The sequence below is a fragment of the Rhamphochromis longiceps genome, linkage group LG2 (genome assembly GCF_057381845.1).
Source record: "Rhamphochromis longiceps isolate RC_006_pf linkage group LG2, R_longiceps_female_GT1.1, whole genome shotgun sequence".
Lineage (NCBI taxonomy): Eukaryota > Metazoa > Chordata > Actinopteri > Cichliformes > Cichlidae > Rhamphochromis > Rhamphochromis longiceps.
In genome coordinates this window covers 37,016,627-37,036,807 of record NC_140558.1, presented here as the reverse complement: position 1 = coordinate 37,036,807, position 20,181 = coordinate 37,016,627, and the positions used below count along the sequence as shown (strand labels likewise).

General features: G+C 40.2%; 1 protein-coding gene across 1 annotated transcript; it reads left to right on the top strand.

Moving 5' to 3' along the window:
* Nucleotides 1–5,133: 5,133 nt before the first annotated feature.
* ehd1a (EH-domain containing 1a) lies at nucleotides 5,134–19,922 on the top strand. The gene is made up of 6 exons (XM_085426673.1): nucleotides 5,134–5,922; nucleotides 10,351–10,448; nucleotides 15,756–15,997; nucleotides 16,712–16,882; nucleotides 18,223–18,387; nucleotides 18,742–19,922. The coding sequence occupies exons 1-6, from the start codon at nucleotides 5,534–5,536 to the stop codon at nucleotides 19,270–19,272; spliced, it is 1,596 nt and encodes a 531-aa protein (XP_085282799.1). The 5' UTR covers nucleotides 5,134–5,533; the 3' UTR covers nucleotides 19,273–19,922.
* Nucleotides 19,923–20,181: the final 259 nt, after the last annotated feature.

The following is a 20,181-nucleotide window of genomic DNA, read 5'->3' as shown; positions in this document are numbered from 1 at the left end:
TTTAAGGAAAAAAACATTCTTACACCAGTTTCTTTAAATCACTGGTGAAATAGTATAGATTGGTGAAAGTAGTGCCCTAGGTCAGAGTGTAGAAATACTCTGTTCGAAGCAGGATTTTAATTCTACTATTATTACTGATGTGGCCTGAGTAGGATAAAGTATATAAATCAAGGTGTTTACCTCTGAAATAAAGATTAAGTGAATATTAAATCATTACTTCACTACGTCTATTTATGGTTTTAAAGAATATAATTTGGTGTGAAATATGGTGTTAAACCAAATTCCCGTCAAAGTCAATGAGATCAGGAAACACATTGAGTGTGTTACTGGTTTAGATGTGCTATTTAAGAACTATTTATAAATGCATCTAACTGGCTTGGAGGAAGACGAAGAGGCTCTCCCTTTGTAACTCATTTACAATTATTGTTCTCACACTTTGACCAAAGACACATGCAGGAATGAACTGTTTGCAGGAATCACTCACTTTGAGCTTGAGCCAAATGCACTTTACAAATTTGTTTCAGGCAAACACTCTTTGTCTTCAAAAGTCATCTTCAAAACAACACCGTAAAGTAACACTGTTAATAGAAACGCCTTCAAATCTGGGTCATTTTTAAACGGTTTGTGTTTTGGGGGATACATAAGGTCTTATTATTGTCTATAATTTACAAATCGTTTGAAAAAAAAAATCATATATCATCTTGTAGTCACTTCAAAAGTCCAGTCCAGATTTGGATTTGATAGATATCCAAGACCAGAATAAACAGTACAACTTGATGGAGTTGGCCCAGATTTTGACTATTCATCAATCATTTCTTTAAAGTAATCTCATAATGTTCTTTCCATTTAGATATTTAATCAGGGGATTTTATTAAACCGCGCCCCAGTAAGAGTGAGTGAGAGAGAGAGAGAGTGAAATGTGTCAGCAGAGGAATTATGTCCACTGATGATTAGGGGTGGGGGAGGCCTGATGAGAAGGTCGGATGATCTTATTGGCTGCTCTGCTGCATGTATGATTTCATCTCATCTGCGTGTCTCCGTGGGTGTTCAAACACAATGCAATTTGCTGACTTTTATGTGCAGGTTGGGTTTGTTACATATTTACAGTAAGTGTAATGATTAATTTTTCTCTCCCCCACGTAGTCTTAAGCAGCCCTCATTCACGAGCCTACCATTACTCAGAGACTCCGCTCACTGCTGGGTGTCTTTTTTGTAAAAACGCTCTTATTTACTATTTATTCGTTTGTCTTTTTTCCCCCTCACACTTATATTTTGTTCTTTTTTTATCTAGGTTTTACTTGTCTTGTGTTTTCCTTTTACAATTAATAACTGAAGAAGCTTTGCCTGCAGCTTTTACTGGGTAAGTATTAACTTTTCTTTTACATTATAGAAAGCAAACTAACTCAAGAGATTAACAAGACCAGTTTATTTCACCATGCATCTAATCTGCTTGCACACTGCAGGACAAACCCTGTAATATGTATTTGTATATATGTTAAAATGAGAACAGTTGATCACAGAGGATCTTTTAAGGAAATTAGATGATTCATTTATAATGAATTCAAGTGCCTTCAAAAGCAAACACGTTCTGTGCGAACATGTGTGTAATTTACAAAGATGTTTGGTGTCATTTCGGTAACAAAGACGATATTGTACCTATTCAGATAAAAATGATTATAGTATGAATACATTTCAGTTTCTGCAGGTTCTAACTCTGAGATGATAAGCGTGAGGATTTTCCCAGCATTAAAAATGTTGGTTTAATATGTGGTATTTGATTTCCTGACGTCACCTTTCTCTGTCCAGACCGAGTTCATTCTAGTTTCCGTGCTCGGCCTCATGGTGCACATTATCTGAAGACGCTAATGACCCTTCATAATGGAATTATCTGTTAACAATATATAGCAGGGCGGCCAAAGTCGAAGGAGACAATGGGGTGAAGTTCTCTCCAGGCTGCCCTTATATTGCTTTATGGTTCTCTGAGGCTTTTTTCTTCTTTTTACAGAAGGAGAGGATTAAAGGTCAAATTTCACCAAGGATATTCAGTGAGATTCTGGGAAGAAGATGAGCTACACACAAGAAAATGATGCTCGTTCCTGTTTACCACTTGTGTTAAAGATCCTTTCAACACCTAATATAAAAAGAAATAGCACAATAGATCTATTTATTTTTTACTAGGGTTACTGGAACCATTGTTAACTTCTAGGAGCACGTGTTCTTGGAGGGAATGAGCCTGATTTTTATTGGCATCAGAAGGGACACATGTAATCTTAGAGGCAGTAAAAGCCAAGATTAGAAGATAAAATAGTGGATGATACTAAGTCTTTATTGGGTGTGGGTAGTATTGTGACATGAAAGCTGAAGTATCATGTGTAATAAAATGATTCAAGTTCATGTAGTCAGAAACAGATGACCAAAAGAGGGCAGCATTAATTCATATGATTTAAAAGTGGACCATGATGCTGCCGCCCCCTTCCAGTTTGCAGTACTCTGAAATGCTTGTCTGGCTGATCAAGAGTACGAACAATACAGACTGTAGTGGTAGCCCCACAAAAATAGGAAAGCCCAGAGGAGTTGTTTAAGGTAAGTTTTGGTTATATTCAGTTTTGCCAACTGAATATATGACAGGAAAAACACTTAAATAGAAGATGCCAGCAGAATGAGTGTACATCCAATGCCGTGGTCTGGCTTGGTGCTCTCAGCTGTGTTTTTCTCTGGGTCTCACCAGCTGTAACAGCATCTCCATATGGAAAAACTGTGGCTTCCAGTGGAGCTGCTGTTATCTGTGGAGGGACACCTCTTGTCATGCAAACACTGCTGGGACTCTCTGTAGCTCATGAACAGCAACACTTTCAGTTTCTTGTTTCTGTGTTTAGTTTAATTTTCATGGTGATTTATGTGAAGGCTGCAATAAATTAAACAATTCTTGTGAATTCAGTTGAAGTTTCTGTTTCTTTATAGCCCCTTTTCACGAATAAAACACAAAGATTGAGATTTGTATGGCATGGGTTTATGTAGCTTTCTGAAATGAAAACCAAAAGTAAAAGTGAATACAAGAGCATCATTTGTAGTAAATGGTCAGAAGGATATGGGACTTTCCCTGACATCAGTCAGCGATGGTGATAGACTCAAAGGTCCCTTACAAAAAAAATTACCTTTTGGGGGTTCTTCCTGTAAACCCTGTAAGTGTTTACAGGAAGATATCGTAACAAGATCTTTTTCAGCTCAACAAACTGAAAACAGAGTAAAAAAATACTCACCACTCAGCCTGAGAACACAATCATCATGAGTGCTAACAAAGAAGCTGTCTTTGTTTTTGTAATGAAAAGTCAAACCAAAACTAAATCACTGTTTGCAATTTGATGTAGTCATTTCAAATTAAAAGTAACGCTAGTTCCACTACAAACACTGCACATAAACACAATATAGTGAATATTAATTCATAGTGAATGTTATTAGAAGCTTCACGGGTTCATACATATGAACAAATGAATGAATACATGCTTTCATCAAAGTTTTCATATGGGTTGTTGTTCATAACAGTAACACATTTAGCATAATACACTTTCCTAGTGGCATCCGGACACTAAGATGTTTAGCGTAGTAAAACAATATTAGAGAATAGAGAGATCGTCTGGTGACACTGCAGTTATAAGCATTTGGATTTCACCCAGTATTGCTAAGCCTCAGGGTCGCCTCCTGTTTAAAGACAGTTCTTTAAACTCTCTCTGGCTAATTGCATGCTCCTAGTATGGATTATTGGGTATTTGACATTTTCTTTGTGTAAAACCTGTCTGTTGTGGCTGTTACTGTGAAGGGGGACTGTATACTTTAAAAAGTTGTGATAGAGCCATATCCTAGACTGTTGCACTAGCGCTCTTGCCTGTATACAGGAGGATGTGGGACTCCCTGTTTGTTTTGCCTGTGAAGATGACTTTGTTGCACCCTTAAGAAGTGAAAGTGTTTCTTGAGAAGACATGACTCTATTCTTAAAAAATTGGTGGGGGTCTTTTGTGTTTTTTTGGAAATATGGGACTTTTTCATGTCTGAGATTTGTGCTATTTGATTTTGGATTTTGGATTCATATTTCAATACACAATGCACTAAAACCTGTTCTATGTTCTCATCTGTCCCATTGTTTTTGCCACTTTTCCTTTATTTTCTGCCTTATTATGCCCCGATTAATTCAGCGTATATGGCTTTCAGGGAAGTTCTGCCTGTTCCCCTGTCACTTTTAACTAAGCACCTCATTATATTTAACACATTTTTGCATTTATCCACCATCTTTTGAATATGTGCATCCCATGTCATCCTTTCATCACACTAGAACCCACAAAACTCAAATTGTTTTACCCTTTCTAACTCTTACCCATATAGTGTGAGCTTAATTTCATCACTATGCTTTTCCTAATGCTTTTCCTTGTAAAAAACATTGTCTTAGTCTTATCAAACGAATATTTAAACCCCCCAATTATGCGATCACTTTTCCACTTCTGCTCCCCGTAGCGTCAGTATAATAAATTTTAAATTTCTTCCTCTTCTCCACATTCCCCCATTATCTGCAAAAAGTGATAACCCGATTCCACCCTCTACATCCTTAAATAAATAATTTAGCAACATTAAAAACATAGTCTACTCACAATGCTCCTTTATGGCGTTCAATTTTCTGCTAAACCCTCCCCTCCGATACTTTTATTTGTCTGTCTGTTAAGAAATCCTTAATCCATCGGAACATTCTACTATTTATATCCATTTCCCTAATATTAATTAGTAGACATTCCCTCCACATTCATATGATATGCTTTTTCTATATATTGAAATAACTGCCACTACACTCTCATTGTTTATTTGTTTACGTTTTTGTTTGGACTTTTTCCTCATTAATAATAACTGAAACATTTAACCAAGACAAATATACAAAAAAACCCTGGAAATCAGGCAGGTGGTAAGCGCGTTTTCACACAACTGTATGTGTATGAACTTTTCATGCAGAGGCTTCACAGGTTCATATATATATGAACAAATGAATGAATACATGCTTTCATCAAAGTTTTCATATGGGTTATGAAGAACAGAGGCTTTTATTGTGAAATACAGACTGTAGCGGTAGTCCCCGCAAAAAAAAAAAAAAAAAATACTGTTTCCGGAATAAGTCCTCTTCGGCGGTTCATCAACTGTCAGCAGGTGGCTAGTCGGCTGGCAAGCCAATAAACAGTTTTGCTGTCTGACATTTAAGCAGCAATTGACTGCATCTATCTGACCGCAGCTTAGTTTTTATGGTGGCGTGTCGTGTCACGTCACGTTAGATAACGTCCAGTGAAAAAGGAGTCCTCCTTGAATGACTGACTTCGCAGTTGCGTGGCTAGCTAGCAAAGAGGAGGGTGGGGACAAAAACTTCAGCCTCGCCCAGTCCGTAGCTTTATACCAGCAGGCAGCTACTCTCTCGGCGGTGTGAGCACCCACACCTCTAAATTCGATACTTATTAAAGGGGAGACTGAAACCCTCGTGTCAAGTAGGCGAAAAGAAGCAACCATGTTCAGGAAAAACTTGAAGAAGGATCCCGAGCTGTTTCAGAACGTGTCGGAGGGACTGCGGCGGCTTTACCGGACCAAACTGTTCCCGCTAGAGGACACGTATCGATTCCACGACTTCCACTCCCCAGCCCTCGAAGATGCCGACTTTGATAACAAGCCCATGGTTCTCCTGGTCGGCCAGTACTCCACCGGGAAGACCACATTTATCCGGCACCTCATGGAGCAGGACTTCCCCGGTATGCGGATTGGCCCGGAGCCGACAACAGACTCTTTCATCGCGGTGATGCACGGGGAACAGGACGGGGTGATACCGGGTAATGCCCTGGTTGTCGATCCCAAGAAGCCCTTCCGCAAGCTCAACGCCTTTGGTAACGCATTTCTCAACAGGTAAAGCCAGTGAGCAGGACTCCACTCTATCAAAGAGGATATGAAAAATTATATGACTCCCACCACTACCTCCACCTCCCAGGGTTATTCATTACTCTGTGAATGAAATGAATGGGGCTGACTCGAATTCTCACTTTAGTGCTGTTGTGTGTTGAGAAACTGTCATAATAACACAGCAGCCCTGATTTTAAATGCACTCCTACATGTTCTTACATGTACGACACGTTTCAAGGTACATTCTCACATTATGCTGTTGCACAATCTTTTAAAATGAGCCGAGACTGTGAGGGTTTTACCTCTTTCATCATCTTAAAAGAATGCTGGTGTTTTGTGTCAATAGATGACAGATGTAGCTTGTATATAAAGCAGAGGGTTGGAAGGTGCTTTCCAACACCTTTTCCCACTAGCCTTTCCCTTTCGCTTTGTATCATATGCTACCAATCAAATGATCTTCTTCGCCACCTGGCAGAGTCACTCTTGGCTGACCATTTTCTCCCAGTGTGGCCTCTTGAACTTAGAAATAGTTGAAGGTTATATTGCTAGGGAGCATGCCGACCTTGTCCTGTCCTCAGCTCATGAAGCCATAACTTTCATGTCCTATGGCATGGTAAACCAACTCCCTCATCCGCTACCTGTGACCTTTTATAGTCCTATCACAAAGGATTAAAGGCGTGGTTATCGATTTTGACTATTGTAACATACTTTTTGGCACTACTAGACTGGCTTATGTGAAGTTGGTCAATTCTAGTCCATGATCCAGATAACGAAGAGATTATGGGGAAACACAGCCACTCCCAAAGCATTATTAATTACTTTTATATTTGTTACTCAGCTCATGTCCTAATCCAACAAAAATGTCCCCCAGCAAACACTCAGATGACTCAGAAGTATTCCCCTTTTACCAGTTAATGCAATTTAATTATGACAAGAATGCAGAAATAATCAAAAACAGCAGAATAAAATTAAATAAATGGCATAGAAAACTGATTCTAGGGTATTCTTTCAAACCCAGAGAGTGCCAAGGGCAGCTCAATCTTTGAGTGTTTCATTGAGTAAATGCTCCTCCCAGCTCAGAGTGCAAGTGAAACTGCACAAGCAATGTGCAGTGAGCCAGAGCCAGTGTGACGTTTCTTAAAACAGTCTCCTAGGTGCTGGGGGGCTTTTGGGGGGGGCAGAATTTGACATCATATGTCAAACATCTGATTGCTGATTATGTCATTTCCTGTAGAGGATGTAGGTATGCCCCCCTTCTCTGCCTGAGTCGCACCCTGAGTGGGATTAACAAATAATGCACAACTGAAAAACTCTGGGACAGTCATAATACTTGTTCTGTTATTAGTTTCAGGGTATTATGTGGGTGTAGGTAGGGTAGCGCAAACACTCAACTTGACACTTCCCTAGCTGGACTAATTTCCCATTATCTCATGACAGCCCTTCCTTTATTATTGTAGAGTGTTTGGTTTATCTCGCATGAGTGTCAAACCTTTGCCAAGTGTCATCACTCAAACTTGAAAATGTGAAGTAAGAATAGGGGACTCTAAGACTTCATTGGTCACTATGGCTTTATTACTGACTTGAAGGGAAGACAGATAAGATTTGAACAAAAGCTATTGTCCGTTGTAGCATCATTTGCCAAACTGCTGGAAACAGTCCTGCGGTATTGTGGGACTTGTGGTAGTCTTTCACTTCAGTGTGCATCTCTGTCTCAGAAGCATATGCAGACATGAGCGGGCATATGCTGGTTTAGAGCTCACATGATCACACACAACAGGATATGTGGGTAAGACAATAGCAGGTGTATGAACTGTTTAAACAGCTCACGTGGCATTTAGCCAAGAAGTGGCCTGCAAGTTGATGAATTGATTAAAATTTTCCACGAAGAACTGGATGTAGATAAACATTTAGAACCAGGCTGACTTCTGAACCATACTTCTGAGGCCAGTTTTCCATTTTCCTCTCAGGAAGTCAAAGAATTTAGCCTGGTCTTCAGCTAGGTAGGTAATATCAAGGGTCACATTGGTAATTGACTGAATGAGACTGTCAGGGCAGCTTCTCTTAATAGCTCTTAACTATAGTCATTCAAACTTCAGATTAGCCTTTAAATACCAGGCTCTCGGTATAAGCAGTTATTTATGAAGTGAGTAAACAGAAATCAGTCATGTGATCCTCAAATGCAGAGCTTTCTCTTGGGTTTTCTAAGCCCAAAATAGTAGGTAGCGTCCCAATTTTGGTGGTTTAAAAAAAAAAAATAGAATTTATTGAATTGTGGTTGACCTTTCATTGTTTGTGCAGTGATACTGTTCTGAGTGTTTCCACAAAAGTTACCCAGTTTCTTTTACACCTAGATGAGCATGCAAATGTTTTAGCTCTTCTTCCCCTTTTGTGTTTAATTCAACTGCAGTCAGAGCCCCTCAGTGTATGTCAGTGCTTTCTGTAAATGTTTAGTCAGTAAAATCGGAGTCAGCAGAGCTCAAGTTCCGCACTGGCCCACCCCGGCCCACATTATCCTGCTCCGTCCTGTACTCCTCCAGGGTGCTGACTCTGCACTTTGTTGTGATAGCGGCTGACACACGTACACTCTTATACAGAGGTTAGCATGAAGACCTGTGTAGGTATGTGTGTAGTGAAATGATTGATTCACCCACACGAGGCAAGACTTCACAGGAAGAAGGAAAAGTCACACAGTTGTAACCTGCTGTTTGCATCTCCAGCAGTAATGACAGATACCCCGTTTCCTCTTCTCTCAGGGAAGTTGAGGTTACGACGTGAGGGAAGGTCATAGGTCAGGAGGTCATTAGCTGGAGCCAGATTTGCTATCACAGCATAGGCTTGATGTCTTTTACACTGTGGTGCATTTCCCACTTTCTGAAGATATAGTGAAAAACTGAAGGATCTTTGATATGCTAATGCACCGTCCCCCCTCGTCCCCTTGGGCCCTCCGTTTCAAAGAATTCCAGCTCAAGTTCATTGGAACATTTTTTTTTTTTTCCTGCTAGCTCTATGTGGAAAAATGTTTGGATAGATGGCTGAAATGGAAAAGCTCAGCCAAAATTCCTATTGGGAATCACATGCCATCAGCTTTAAGAGCGAGAGAGTGAAAAACCTGCACGTTTGTTATCTTTTTGTAGTTTATTATTGTAACATTAATACACAGGGCCTCTATGCAGGAAGCCCTATTCTTATATTTCTTTAAGTTGCTCTTTGTGGATTTTTCCTTTCCCTGCTTTGTTAGGGTTTTCTCGTGTGTGTGTGTGTGCGTGCGTTCTCAGCGCGGTCACAGCAGGAATGTAAAAGCACGATTTTTTTTTTTCTTTTTTTTCTCCCCCAGTCTTATGACCTGCTGCTTCTGAGCTCATGTTGTGAGTATCAGTTCAGTTTGACTGAAAGGGCAACAGAGTGTGAGAAGTAGTACTCCTGACTGTGTGGTGTCTTAACAATCCCCTTCTTTGTCCTGAGTGGGACAATGGGGGTGTATGCAAAAGCAGTCATCTACTTTCATTCTTATATCTGTCTGTGTTTGAATTTCTTGGCTTCATTTCTGTTTAAGGGCTCACACTCGGCTTTAAAATTTAAACCCCAGTGTCCCAGCTTGATGAGAGTATTGTAAAGTGAATTATGCCGCACTGGGAATGACTAAGGCATATAATTTATGGCTTATCATGTATTGTTCATATGTTTCCCTTATTAAATATTCTTACCTCAGTGCTGACCTAAAAGCATGGCTGTCACGCCGTTTGGAAAATCTGACTGTATAATTATGTAGCCTCACTGTTGTTGAGGGCAAAACATCCAAACTAGAGCTGAAATAATTAATCAGCTTGTTGAACGACAAAAAGAAATTACTGCTTTGATAAGCCATTATTGATAATAAGCAAGTCTTTAAGCAAAAAATGTCACACGTCCATTCATTTCATCTTAAAAATATTGAATCAAATGTGTTAAAAGCAGCAGTTGGTAGCAGTCTTTTACAATAACCACACACTTTATAAAGCAAATGATTAGTTGAACATTAAAGGGCAGATGTAGAATAACTGTTAACTTCAGAAATGTACATTTTTAGTTTACCTTAAGGCATCAAGGATTTGTAAAATGAGATTGTAGCTGTCCTCTAAACCCCAGCTTTGTCCTGTTAACAGACTCCTATTTTATATTAGTTTCAGGTTTCTTCCAACAAGAAAGAACATTATTTTATTCTTGAGATATTGTTGCTACAAAGTTCAAGATTAATGTCTGTTTAATAGGAGTTCTATGTAAGCATTCTCACCTAACCAGTTTTGTATCCCTCTCTCCTTTTACACCCCTCTGCCTGTTATTCTTGATCCAATCTCTCCCTCTCTCTTTCATAATGCTCTTTCACTTTCTTTTTCTCCCCTCTCTCTGTGCTCTGTGTCTCTCACCCCCTCCTCCCCCTCTCTACCTCCTTGGCAGGTTCATGTGTGCCCAGATGCCTAACCCCGTCCTGGAGAGCATCAGCATCATTGATACTCCTGGAATCCTGTCAGGGGAGAAGCAGAGGATAAGCAGAGGTCTGCCTCACATACATCCAGTTTTCCCACCTTTCACATACGCCTTGTTTCATGTTCTTAAAACTACCACACCACACCCACTGCTCAGAACCCAGAAACAAGCGCAATCAGAAAGCATTGCATGTATGCAAAATAAAACCACAGGAAGTGACAACTTCACTTCTGAAAAAGAAATGTTGAAACAACAAACATACCCTCCTTTCCCCAAGCCTGTTTCTGTTTAGCAAATGCACTGCCAATTTACTGCAGCAGTTTGGCTCACTGTGTTGTCAAACCTGTATTTAGCTCCTTTAACACCTCTAGGTCAATGCCTAACCAAACAGGTTACATAAATCTGATGGAGACCTCAACAGCATGACAGTGCCAAGAGGCCACATAGCACTTTTCATTCTTTGTAGCTCTTCAGCGCCTTTAAAGAAATTGTCTGGAAGGGAGAGGAGCTAAAACAGAGCTGAGGCCCAAGACCAAGGCCCGGTATAAGATAAATAAGGACTATTTTAAGCAAAGCTCCAGGAATAAAAAGATATAGTAGGGAATAATTATAATAGATTGCATTTAAATCCCTCTTGTTTTCTAATCAGACCTAAAAAGGTATGAAAAATTGCGTCCTGCATTACCATTCTTCCTATTTTTATTTGCTTTATTACTACTTTTTAAACTTGATTTTTTTTTTTTTTTTTTTTTTTTTTTTTTTTTTTTAAATGACATCAGAAACAGCAGTATGCGACATTACGTGATGGCAGAGCTTCAGTTCATCCTTTGTCATTTTTTTTTTTTTTTTTTTTTTTTTTTTTAATAAATAGGACAGGGGGAATGAATGAGAGAAAGAGGGGGAGAGAAAGAAAGAAAACCAAAGGGGAGAAGAGACGGTGAGAAGGGGGGGGAAGAGAGAGAGAAAAAAAAAAAAAAAAGAACTCCTGGGTCACCTGTATGGAGAAAAAAAAACAAACAAACAAAAAAAACAAACAGAGGAGACAGCAAACAACAAAGAGCAACATAATAATAGAGAAAACAAAGCACCATCACAATAAACTAGCTAGTCATAGATATCAATATTTACTAAATAATAAACGATATTGTGCAGCACGCAAGATAGACAGCGCACAGTGTGCTTTGAGGCAGCAGCCAAGAAAGCTTTAGTCCGCGTCTGTGAATACCCATGTGTGCATACCTGTGTGGATCAGCATGCTTGCATTCCAAAGGTTTCTCCATGTAATGATCTGCTAGGGAGTGTAGGGGGGCCACAGCCCTGTCCTCCAGGGTGTGAAGCGGGTATGGAGGAGATCAAAACTCCAGACATCCAGAGGCCCCCAGAACACAAGAGACCATGGAAGACCAACAGAGGGGCAGCCGCGCCACTGTTCCAGTAAGAGCTGAGGAGAGTCCCAGATGAGGGCTCGCCCAGCAGCCGCGGAGCTGCTTTTAAACTTGATTTACCTTTTCTGTTTCCTATGTACTATTTATCACTACAGATCTGAATCATTTCCCTGTACTCTGTGGAAATAGATCAATTTATATTTTTATCTGCATGCTTCAGCAATGCTTCGACCTGCAGGGTCATTTCAGAATTGCCACATACGCACTTTTCTTGTAACTTTTGATGATCTTACAAACAAAACATAGCCTCTTCTTTTTTTCCCCCCACCTGCTCTGTGTGTTTGAGAGGAAGCACATATATAAGCACAGGTTTTCTGTACAACCCAGAGACAGGAAGTGGAGTAAAATGGCAAACATAGCAGAGTTTCCCAAGACTGCCCTCCCCTTATCCACTACCGCCTGTGTTTGGCAGCTTCTTTACAGGCTGCTCTTTATCGCAGTTGTTTCCTGTGAGGCACTATATGAAGAAATGGGGGGGAAAAAGAAGACTATTAAGCTAAATAAAGAAAAACTGATTATGTAATTAGCCTGTAGAAAGAGAAAGGCCAGAGAAACTGACAAGGCCAGACAAGCGACTGTAGACGTAGAAACGGATGTGCACATCTGAGTATGAATAAAGAGATTTGGCACACGGAAAAGTGACCCTGACTAAAGACACGAGGACGCTAAATCTGATGTTTCATACCTTAAACAGCTGTATACATACAGCACATACTCCTACATTCTTGCTGTCAAAGAGACTGTCTTACAGACATTATCCTCTCCTCTGTTTCTGTATAAACATGAATACAATACGGTACTGCAGACATACTGTACTAACTGTGTCATATATAAACACAACTGATTGGATTGTGCTGCTCAACTTTGACGGTCATGTGTGCCTCACCCAGAATAATGGCAGATCTGTTTTGTACCAGGCCTACAGGAAGCTATGATATTATTTCAGGTTTCCACAGATTGCTACGTCTCTAGTTTTTAGCGTAGATCCGCATTGCACAATTTCAAATGTGCAGGCTGTTTACATAACTTCACAATTACAAAAGTTTTCAGGAAAAAAATCAGGAAACGTGAAATTGATTTAAGTATATGGTGCTTTTTTTTTTATTGCATAACACTTGGACTGTGTTTATTTTTGATTAGGTCAGCATGTGTGGTTCAGTGCTTGTTCCTTAGTAAACTATGAAGTGGCAAAAGCTATAGTAAAACTGGAACTAGGTGGTGTGTTTTCCGACAAGCAGTGCTGATGAATTGACAATGATATTTTAATGCTATTTAGCAAAATTAGAGGGGACTTGTTGCCCTTTTTTTCTGTCATGTATGCGCTCCTACATTGGTGGGAGCTCCTGTTAAACATAGCAAAGGACTGAAACAGTCAGCAAGAAGTGCAAGTAAGATTATACAAGACTGTGCAATGAAAAGTAATCCCTGTATGGCAAAATCTCAGGCAGTGTTTTTTTTTTTTTTTTTTTTTTTTTTTTTTCTGCTCTTGGCTCTTTATATTGCCACAGAGAGGGGATGTTCCTACTGTGGTCACCTCAGACACCAGTCTCCTTCTGTGAGCATAAAATCCCCCCCCCCCACCTGCTGTACAAACTTTTGCAAGGCAGCCAGTCAGAAGAGGGATGTCTTAAAGAGAGAGAGTAAAAACAGTTTGTTTCAGGCAATGGATGAACTGGGGGCTTGCACCAATGACCTGCATAAATAAACTAAACTGACTCGTGCAAAACTCTACTAGAGTCTAAGAATAAACATCTGGAGCTGGAAGTGAGCATAATAGGTCCACGTAAGCAGATTGTAAATACATTTTTTTAAAAAGGCTGAGCCTGCCACTATTAAGAGATAAAAAAATAACACTTAAGGATTATTCTGAAGAAGAGGATGTCACTTTCTGGAAATATGTCCTTGCTGTGAAGTAAATGTGCAGCAAACAGATGTTTAAAGCTGGTTGTTTCTGTTGGCCTTTTGTTTAACAGACCTTGGCATATCGCACAACTTTATGCTAAGTCCTATCTGTTGTTTTATAGCTGCTGTGCTGTGATATGGAATTCTGTTTCTCGAATTCCAAACTAGTCCTTCGACTTTCCCAGAATTCTGAAAGAAAATATGCTCAGGGTTTTTTCCAATCATCTGCTCTCTGTCTAAGAGGCACATGATTTTGAAGCCATGAAGTCATGAGTGCATGGCTCTATCCCTTCATGTCTGTGTGAATAGTACAGACACAGCAGTTGTTAATGCTATGTGTTCTAAGTCAGCCTTGAGCAGCTGCCTCTCCGATTCCCTGACATGTGCGTTTAAAAACAGACTTAAGATGGAATGAGCAAATATCCTCATCTGGCTCCCACTGGGATCCTTAACTGCAAGCAGTCCCCCTTTATGCCCCTTTACTTTCACATGTTACAAGCATGAACTAATTTTCCAGTATCCATCTGCTATATTCATCCAGACCTTGTCATTTTACTTTCACTTTTACTCTCTGTGTTCCCTCTTTATTCTCTTTTTATCTCCATGTCTCCCTCTTCGTGTCTCCATCACAGAGTTGCTCTTTTGACCGTATCTCTCCGTTGCTCTTTTGTATACATGTATTTGGACAGGGACAAAAGCCAGCCATGTTGGAATGCATGAGCTGCAGATCTGCCGTCAATTGTGCAGCTGCTGCGATGAGCTTTTAGAGCGACTGTCTCATTGGCTCAGAAAAGAATGCACACACTAATGAAAACCACTGCTCTCTTCGCTCCTACCTCCTCAAGTCCTTGAGGCAAATGAAAACTTAGGGGGGAAAAAGCCAATTTATGCAATCTGACTCTGCCCTGAGTTTCTCAAATAACCAAAGGAAGTGAATAGTACAGCAAGTTTCTGTGCTCAGGCGGCTATAGAAGTGTGTGTAGTGCACATTCTGGTCAAGCTATTCACTTTTTTTTTTATTTTTTTTATTTTAAAGATGTTACAGTGTATAGCATTTTCAGTTTAACACCTTATATCAAGTATGTGTCTTCCTGCTTTCTGTTGATCTTTCGTTGCTTGGTTTCTCTAAGGCACGTTGCAGAATCTGCTGTGTCCAGAGGTCATTTTATTCCTGAGGCTAAAACCTCCAAAGAAAAAAGCTTTTAGCCAGTTCCACAGGAGTCACCCACCCTTCAATGTTGCAACACAATTTTCAAAATGTTTTTTTGTTACATTGATGGTTCAATTGTTTGTTTTTAAAGGGTCAGAAGTACTAGGTTATGTCAGACAAAGTAACAGGCTCTGCATTGTCAACCTCCCACGGCCTGCTGCAGGCCAGAAAAAAACATGTCATGCTTCAGATTATCCAGAGGGACTGTGGTTTAAACTTACCTTTATACCACTCTCTCTCTGTCTCAGTAAAGCAGTAAAGCCAGTTAATCAGTAATCAGAGTAAAAAGACCTGCCTCTTGAAATCCCTTATCTAAACATTACCTGGAATATAAATATGTGTAGAGTCCAAAACTAAACTTCTTTAAAGATGCAAGTTATTGGAGTTTCTTTCAGGTCAGATGGCTGCCACACCGTTGCACTTGATGTGCTCAAGTAGAATATGAACAAACATTGGAAGATAATAGTGCACACTGATACCCAGGACAATGTAGCCTGCTATGTGTGTCACTGTGAGCTTATCTAGTCATGACAGTTCTTTATCACTCCCCATATGTTAACAGCATGACACTATAATAATTCGTAATATGGCTGAATTTAACATGTACTGTCTTGTTTTTGTTTTAATGGCAATGCATCATCTGTTTGGGGAAACTTGATTTCAAGCAGCATACACACCTACCTAAGTTTTAATGTTGTTCAGACCTTATTGTAGACAAAAGGTTTAGAGCTGGGAAAACAGTCCAGTTAAGAAACCCAGTAATGCGACATTTAATATATTTAAAGATGTTTCAAAAAGCTTTTCTTTACTCTCTCCAGGGTACGACTTTGCCGCTGTGCTCGAGTGGTTCGCTGAACGCGTGGATCGCATCATCCTCCTGTTTGATGCCCACAAGCTGGATATCTCTGATGAGTTCTCCGAGGTGATCCGCGCACTCAAGAACCATGAGGACAAAATGCGCGTGGTGCTCAACAAGGCAGACCAGATCAGCACCCAGCAGCTGATGAGGGTCTATGGAGCGCTGATGTGGTCTTTGGGTAAAATCATCAACACACCTGAGGTGGGAAGGAGGGAAAAAAAGCCCTTTTGTTGTTTTTGCTTTTTTTGTTGTTGTTTTTTACAATTCTGTTTTTGACTGAAGATTTGTAACGCTGTGAGAATTATTTCACTCTAGCCTGGTAGTAATCAAGTGTTAGACACATGTGGAGCAAACAAAGGATGTTACTGTTTCAGAGTGAAAGCCAAGCTCCAGGCGAAGGTTGGATAGCTTTTCCAACGTTATCAAGTTCTCACTTTACCAAGGAACTTAAGAAAAAAAACACCTTAATGAAAGTGAAACGCGGATAAAATACCATCCATGTCAAATCCCATGTCCTAGCTGATATCACGTGACATAAGCACTTGTGATTTTTCCACCTGAATACTGAGTTAATGTTTGATCCAGAGCCATATTCATAAAGTGATCCCAGGGAAACCTTTGGAGCATGCAGATAATTACTCATTGACTTTGATCTGTAGTTCATATCCTGTTTGAAGGATTAACACTACAAATCAGTCACATTTTTAAAAAAATGTACTCCTGATTAACTCAGTCTTACACTCTTTTCTTGTTTTTATTGTGTTGGACTATATAAATGTTTTACTTCTGTTTATAAATCCATGAGAACAATGTCACATATGTGGCCTGTGAGAGAATTTCTTGCCGTGGGTTTGAGCTGTAAAGTGTAACCTGATGGAGATGAATGGATATTAACTTGGAAAACCTTTATTCTAGGTGGTGCGTGTGTACATTGGGTCATTCTGGGCACAGCCCTTGTTGGTCCCGGACAACAGGAAGTTGTTTGAGGCGGAGGAACAGGACCTTTTTGTGGACATTCAGTCGCTGCCACGCAATGCAGCTCTACGCAAACTTAATGACCTCATCAAGCGAGCACGTCTCGCCAAGGTCAGTATTAAGAAAATTAAACCCTGTGGCCCAATGCAATGATCATTGCACAAAGCACCACATTCTTTTATACCAGTGCTTGAGTAGCACCTATGCTTCCTTTAAAGGATAGGCATGGATACTTGGAGAAACGGCACAGGTTCACCTTTAGAATTGGTATGGATTGGTAGGAAATGCATTTTAAAAAATTCAGTGCTATACACCACCACTAGTTCTGTGGTGTGTGATAATCCACTAGTCACTCACTGATGGATCATAGGAGTGTCTATAGACAAGCTTAGAGTTCAGCCTGCTGCTCTTTTCACATAGAGTGAGCTCAGTGCACATGGCAGTTTACCGGCGTTAGGTGTGCGTCTGCATGAAACCAAGCTCACCACATGTCAACCAGCAGCAGCGGTGACATTACATCTGGGGCACAGGTGACAAATAACACTGTAATAGTATAAACTAAGCTTTGTAGCGTTCACATCATAAACACAACCCGTTGAAAGTACCAGTATACTTTTTTTTTTTTTTTTTTTTTTTTTGTCATATTTTTATAAATGGTATATTTAAAAAAAAAAAAAAAAAAAAAAAAAAAAAAAAAGTAACCCAAAAAAACCATGAATTATAAATAATAAAAAAAAAAAAACACAGAAAAACAGCACTGACCACTTTCGGAAGAAAGCCTGCGATGTCAGAAAACACATTTTATATGCATTTATTTACCCTGGAAATATGCGTCACTGTGTTCTGTCTCGATGTAGTATGTGTTACTGTGTTTTTACACGTTCCAGCCATAGACCCGTCCTATCTTCTTACATTTTGGTGGCATTTTTCATTTAATTGTACATTTTTAAAGAAACCAAAAAGTAAAAAAAAAAAATGTTGAATTTTTTTTTAAAATGGATATTTCTGTCACAGATTACCATTCTTAGACTTGGCTGCTGAGTTTAATTTATGTGGTCATATTTTCACTCTCTATTCTTTTTAAGCCCCTGTCTTATGTCACTAATAGGGTGACACCAAAAAACAAACAATCCCCACCCTGCAACTTAGTGTTTCATGTTTAAAGTCACCACAAGCAGATGTCAGCCCAGTGATATGTTTGAACATATGTCAGTTTTAAAACGACTAATACAAATTATAGCACAGGGTTTATCTATTTCTGCTTTTAGTCAATATGTATATATATCTGAAATTTAAAAATACACTGCAGACATCCATTTTAAATCTAGTTCCCTTCATTTGGCCTTCTGCCTGATTGAAAAGTCCAAAATTCAGATGTTGTAGCTCTGAAATGTTTAATGCAGAAGTCCAGAGGGTGCTAAGAATTTCTGCTTTTTCTCTTATGCATTCAGGTGCAAGCTTACATTATCAGCTCTCTGAAAAAGGAGATGCCGAGTGTGTTTGGAAAGGACTCCAAAAAGAAGGAGTTGATTGCCAACCTGGGGGAAATCTACCACAAGATAGAGAAGGAGCACCAGATCTCACCCGGAGACTTCCCCAAACTTGATAAAATGCAGGTAAGATTTAAAAAGGGAAAAAAGAAAGAACTGAAGCACTTCCCTGACAAAACTGAAGTGCTGTCTTGAGTTACAGATCTGATGAAAACACAACTCTATTTTTGGAGTGTTGTATAAAGTGTTAGAAACAGGCTGTTCAGAGTAGAATGACCTTCCAACCTTTTACTCTTCACATCTTTGCCCTTCTTTCCTGCTCTTGCCCTCCAGGATGGGCCAGGACGGCGATGAGATTTATTTTTCCTGGTTTGTCAGGAAATCCTGCTTCTTGTATGTTGCTCCCATTGGTAGCCATTGAAGACTGATCTATTTCTATCACCAATTCCTGTTTTCTCTCAACCACCTTCATTCCCTCAGGAGCTGCTAAACGGTCAGGACTTCACCAAGTTTGCTTCACTCAAACCCAAACTGCTGGAGGCGGTGGAGGACATGCTCGCCAATGACATCGCACGTCTCATGGCAATGGTCCGCCAGGAAGAGGCCTCCATGCCCAGCCAGACCGTCAAGGGTGGAGCTTTTGAGGGAACCATGAGTGGTCCCTTTGGCCACGGTTACGGTGAGGGTGCCAGCGAAGGCATTGACGAGCTGGAGTGGGTGGTGGGTCGCGACAAGCCCACGTACGATGAGATCTTTTACACCCTCTCTCCCATCAACGGCAAAGTGTCCGGCGCTGCCGCCAAGAAGGAGTTGGTGAAGTCCAAGCTGCCCAACACAGTCCTGGGAAAGATCTGGAAGCTGGCAGATGTGGATAAAGATGGCTTCCTCGACGACGAGGAGTTTGCCCTGGCCAACCACCTGATCAAGGTAAAGCTGGAGGGCCACGAGCTGCCTCCCACGCTGCCAGACCACCTGGTGCCCCCGTCTAAACGTGGGACGGTGGAGGCCTAGATGCACCCTGCAGATCATTGATGTCAACACAGGGCTCTCCAGGCAGTGTCTAACTTCAAGAAAGAACGGCAGCACCTGGGGTATTTTTCACCAGAGAGAGACTGGAGGGTATCTGGGGGTTGGGTGGGAGGGAGGGCGGGTCCATCTTTGTGAATCTGGGGATAATGTTTAGTGTGTGTGAAATAAACGGTGGGAGAGGGGTTTTATTTGCAGACCGATAGAAGGACAATTACCAAACTGATGGGTAGCTGGAGGTCACACGATGAGGTGGAACATGGATTTATGCATCCTGTGTAAAAGATGTCTTACAAATATACACTTCATATTGTTATATGTTGATCCAAAGAAATCTAGTTTTTTTTTTCCAAATGGGAAACAGAAAGGAAATTAATCAAAACAGCGGTTAGATGTGCTTTATCTCTATTTTTGTATTTCCTCACTGTTAACTTTGACTCTTTCCAGAAGCTTCCTTTTTTATTATTTTGCCGGATAAATAAAAAGGAATGCTTGTACCATTCAAAAGGTTAAGTGGATTTGTATTTAATATTGCTATATCACATTTAACAGTGGTTTGTCAGAAGAAAGCTACTTATTAAAATGGGGGAAACGCATTTAAATAAATATGCTAAATAAATCTTAACTGATTCATAGTTTGGTGCTTTAAATTTGTAGTGGTTTTCTGTTACCAAAGGTTATGTCAAGGACTGTGTCACCCAGAGGTCATCCAAAGGTCATCCAGAGACTATTTAATGTATTAATTTAAATTGGTTTAGTGTGCTTTTCTGCCCTCTGTAGGCTAGACAGAGTCAAAGCAGGGGGCTGGGAGGACATATAAGGTAATTTAGCCATGAAAGTGGCTTCTGCCTGCACGTTTTCAAGGACAAATTGAAAATGGTGGCGAAGGCAGAC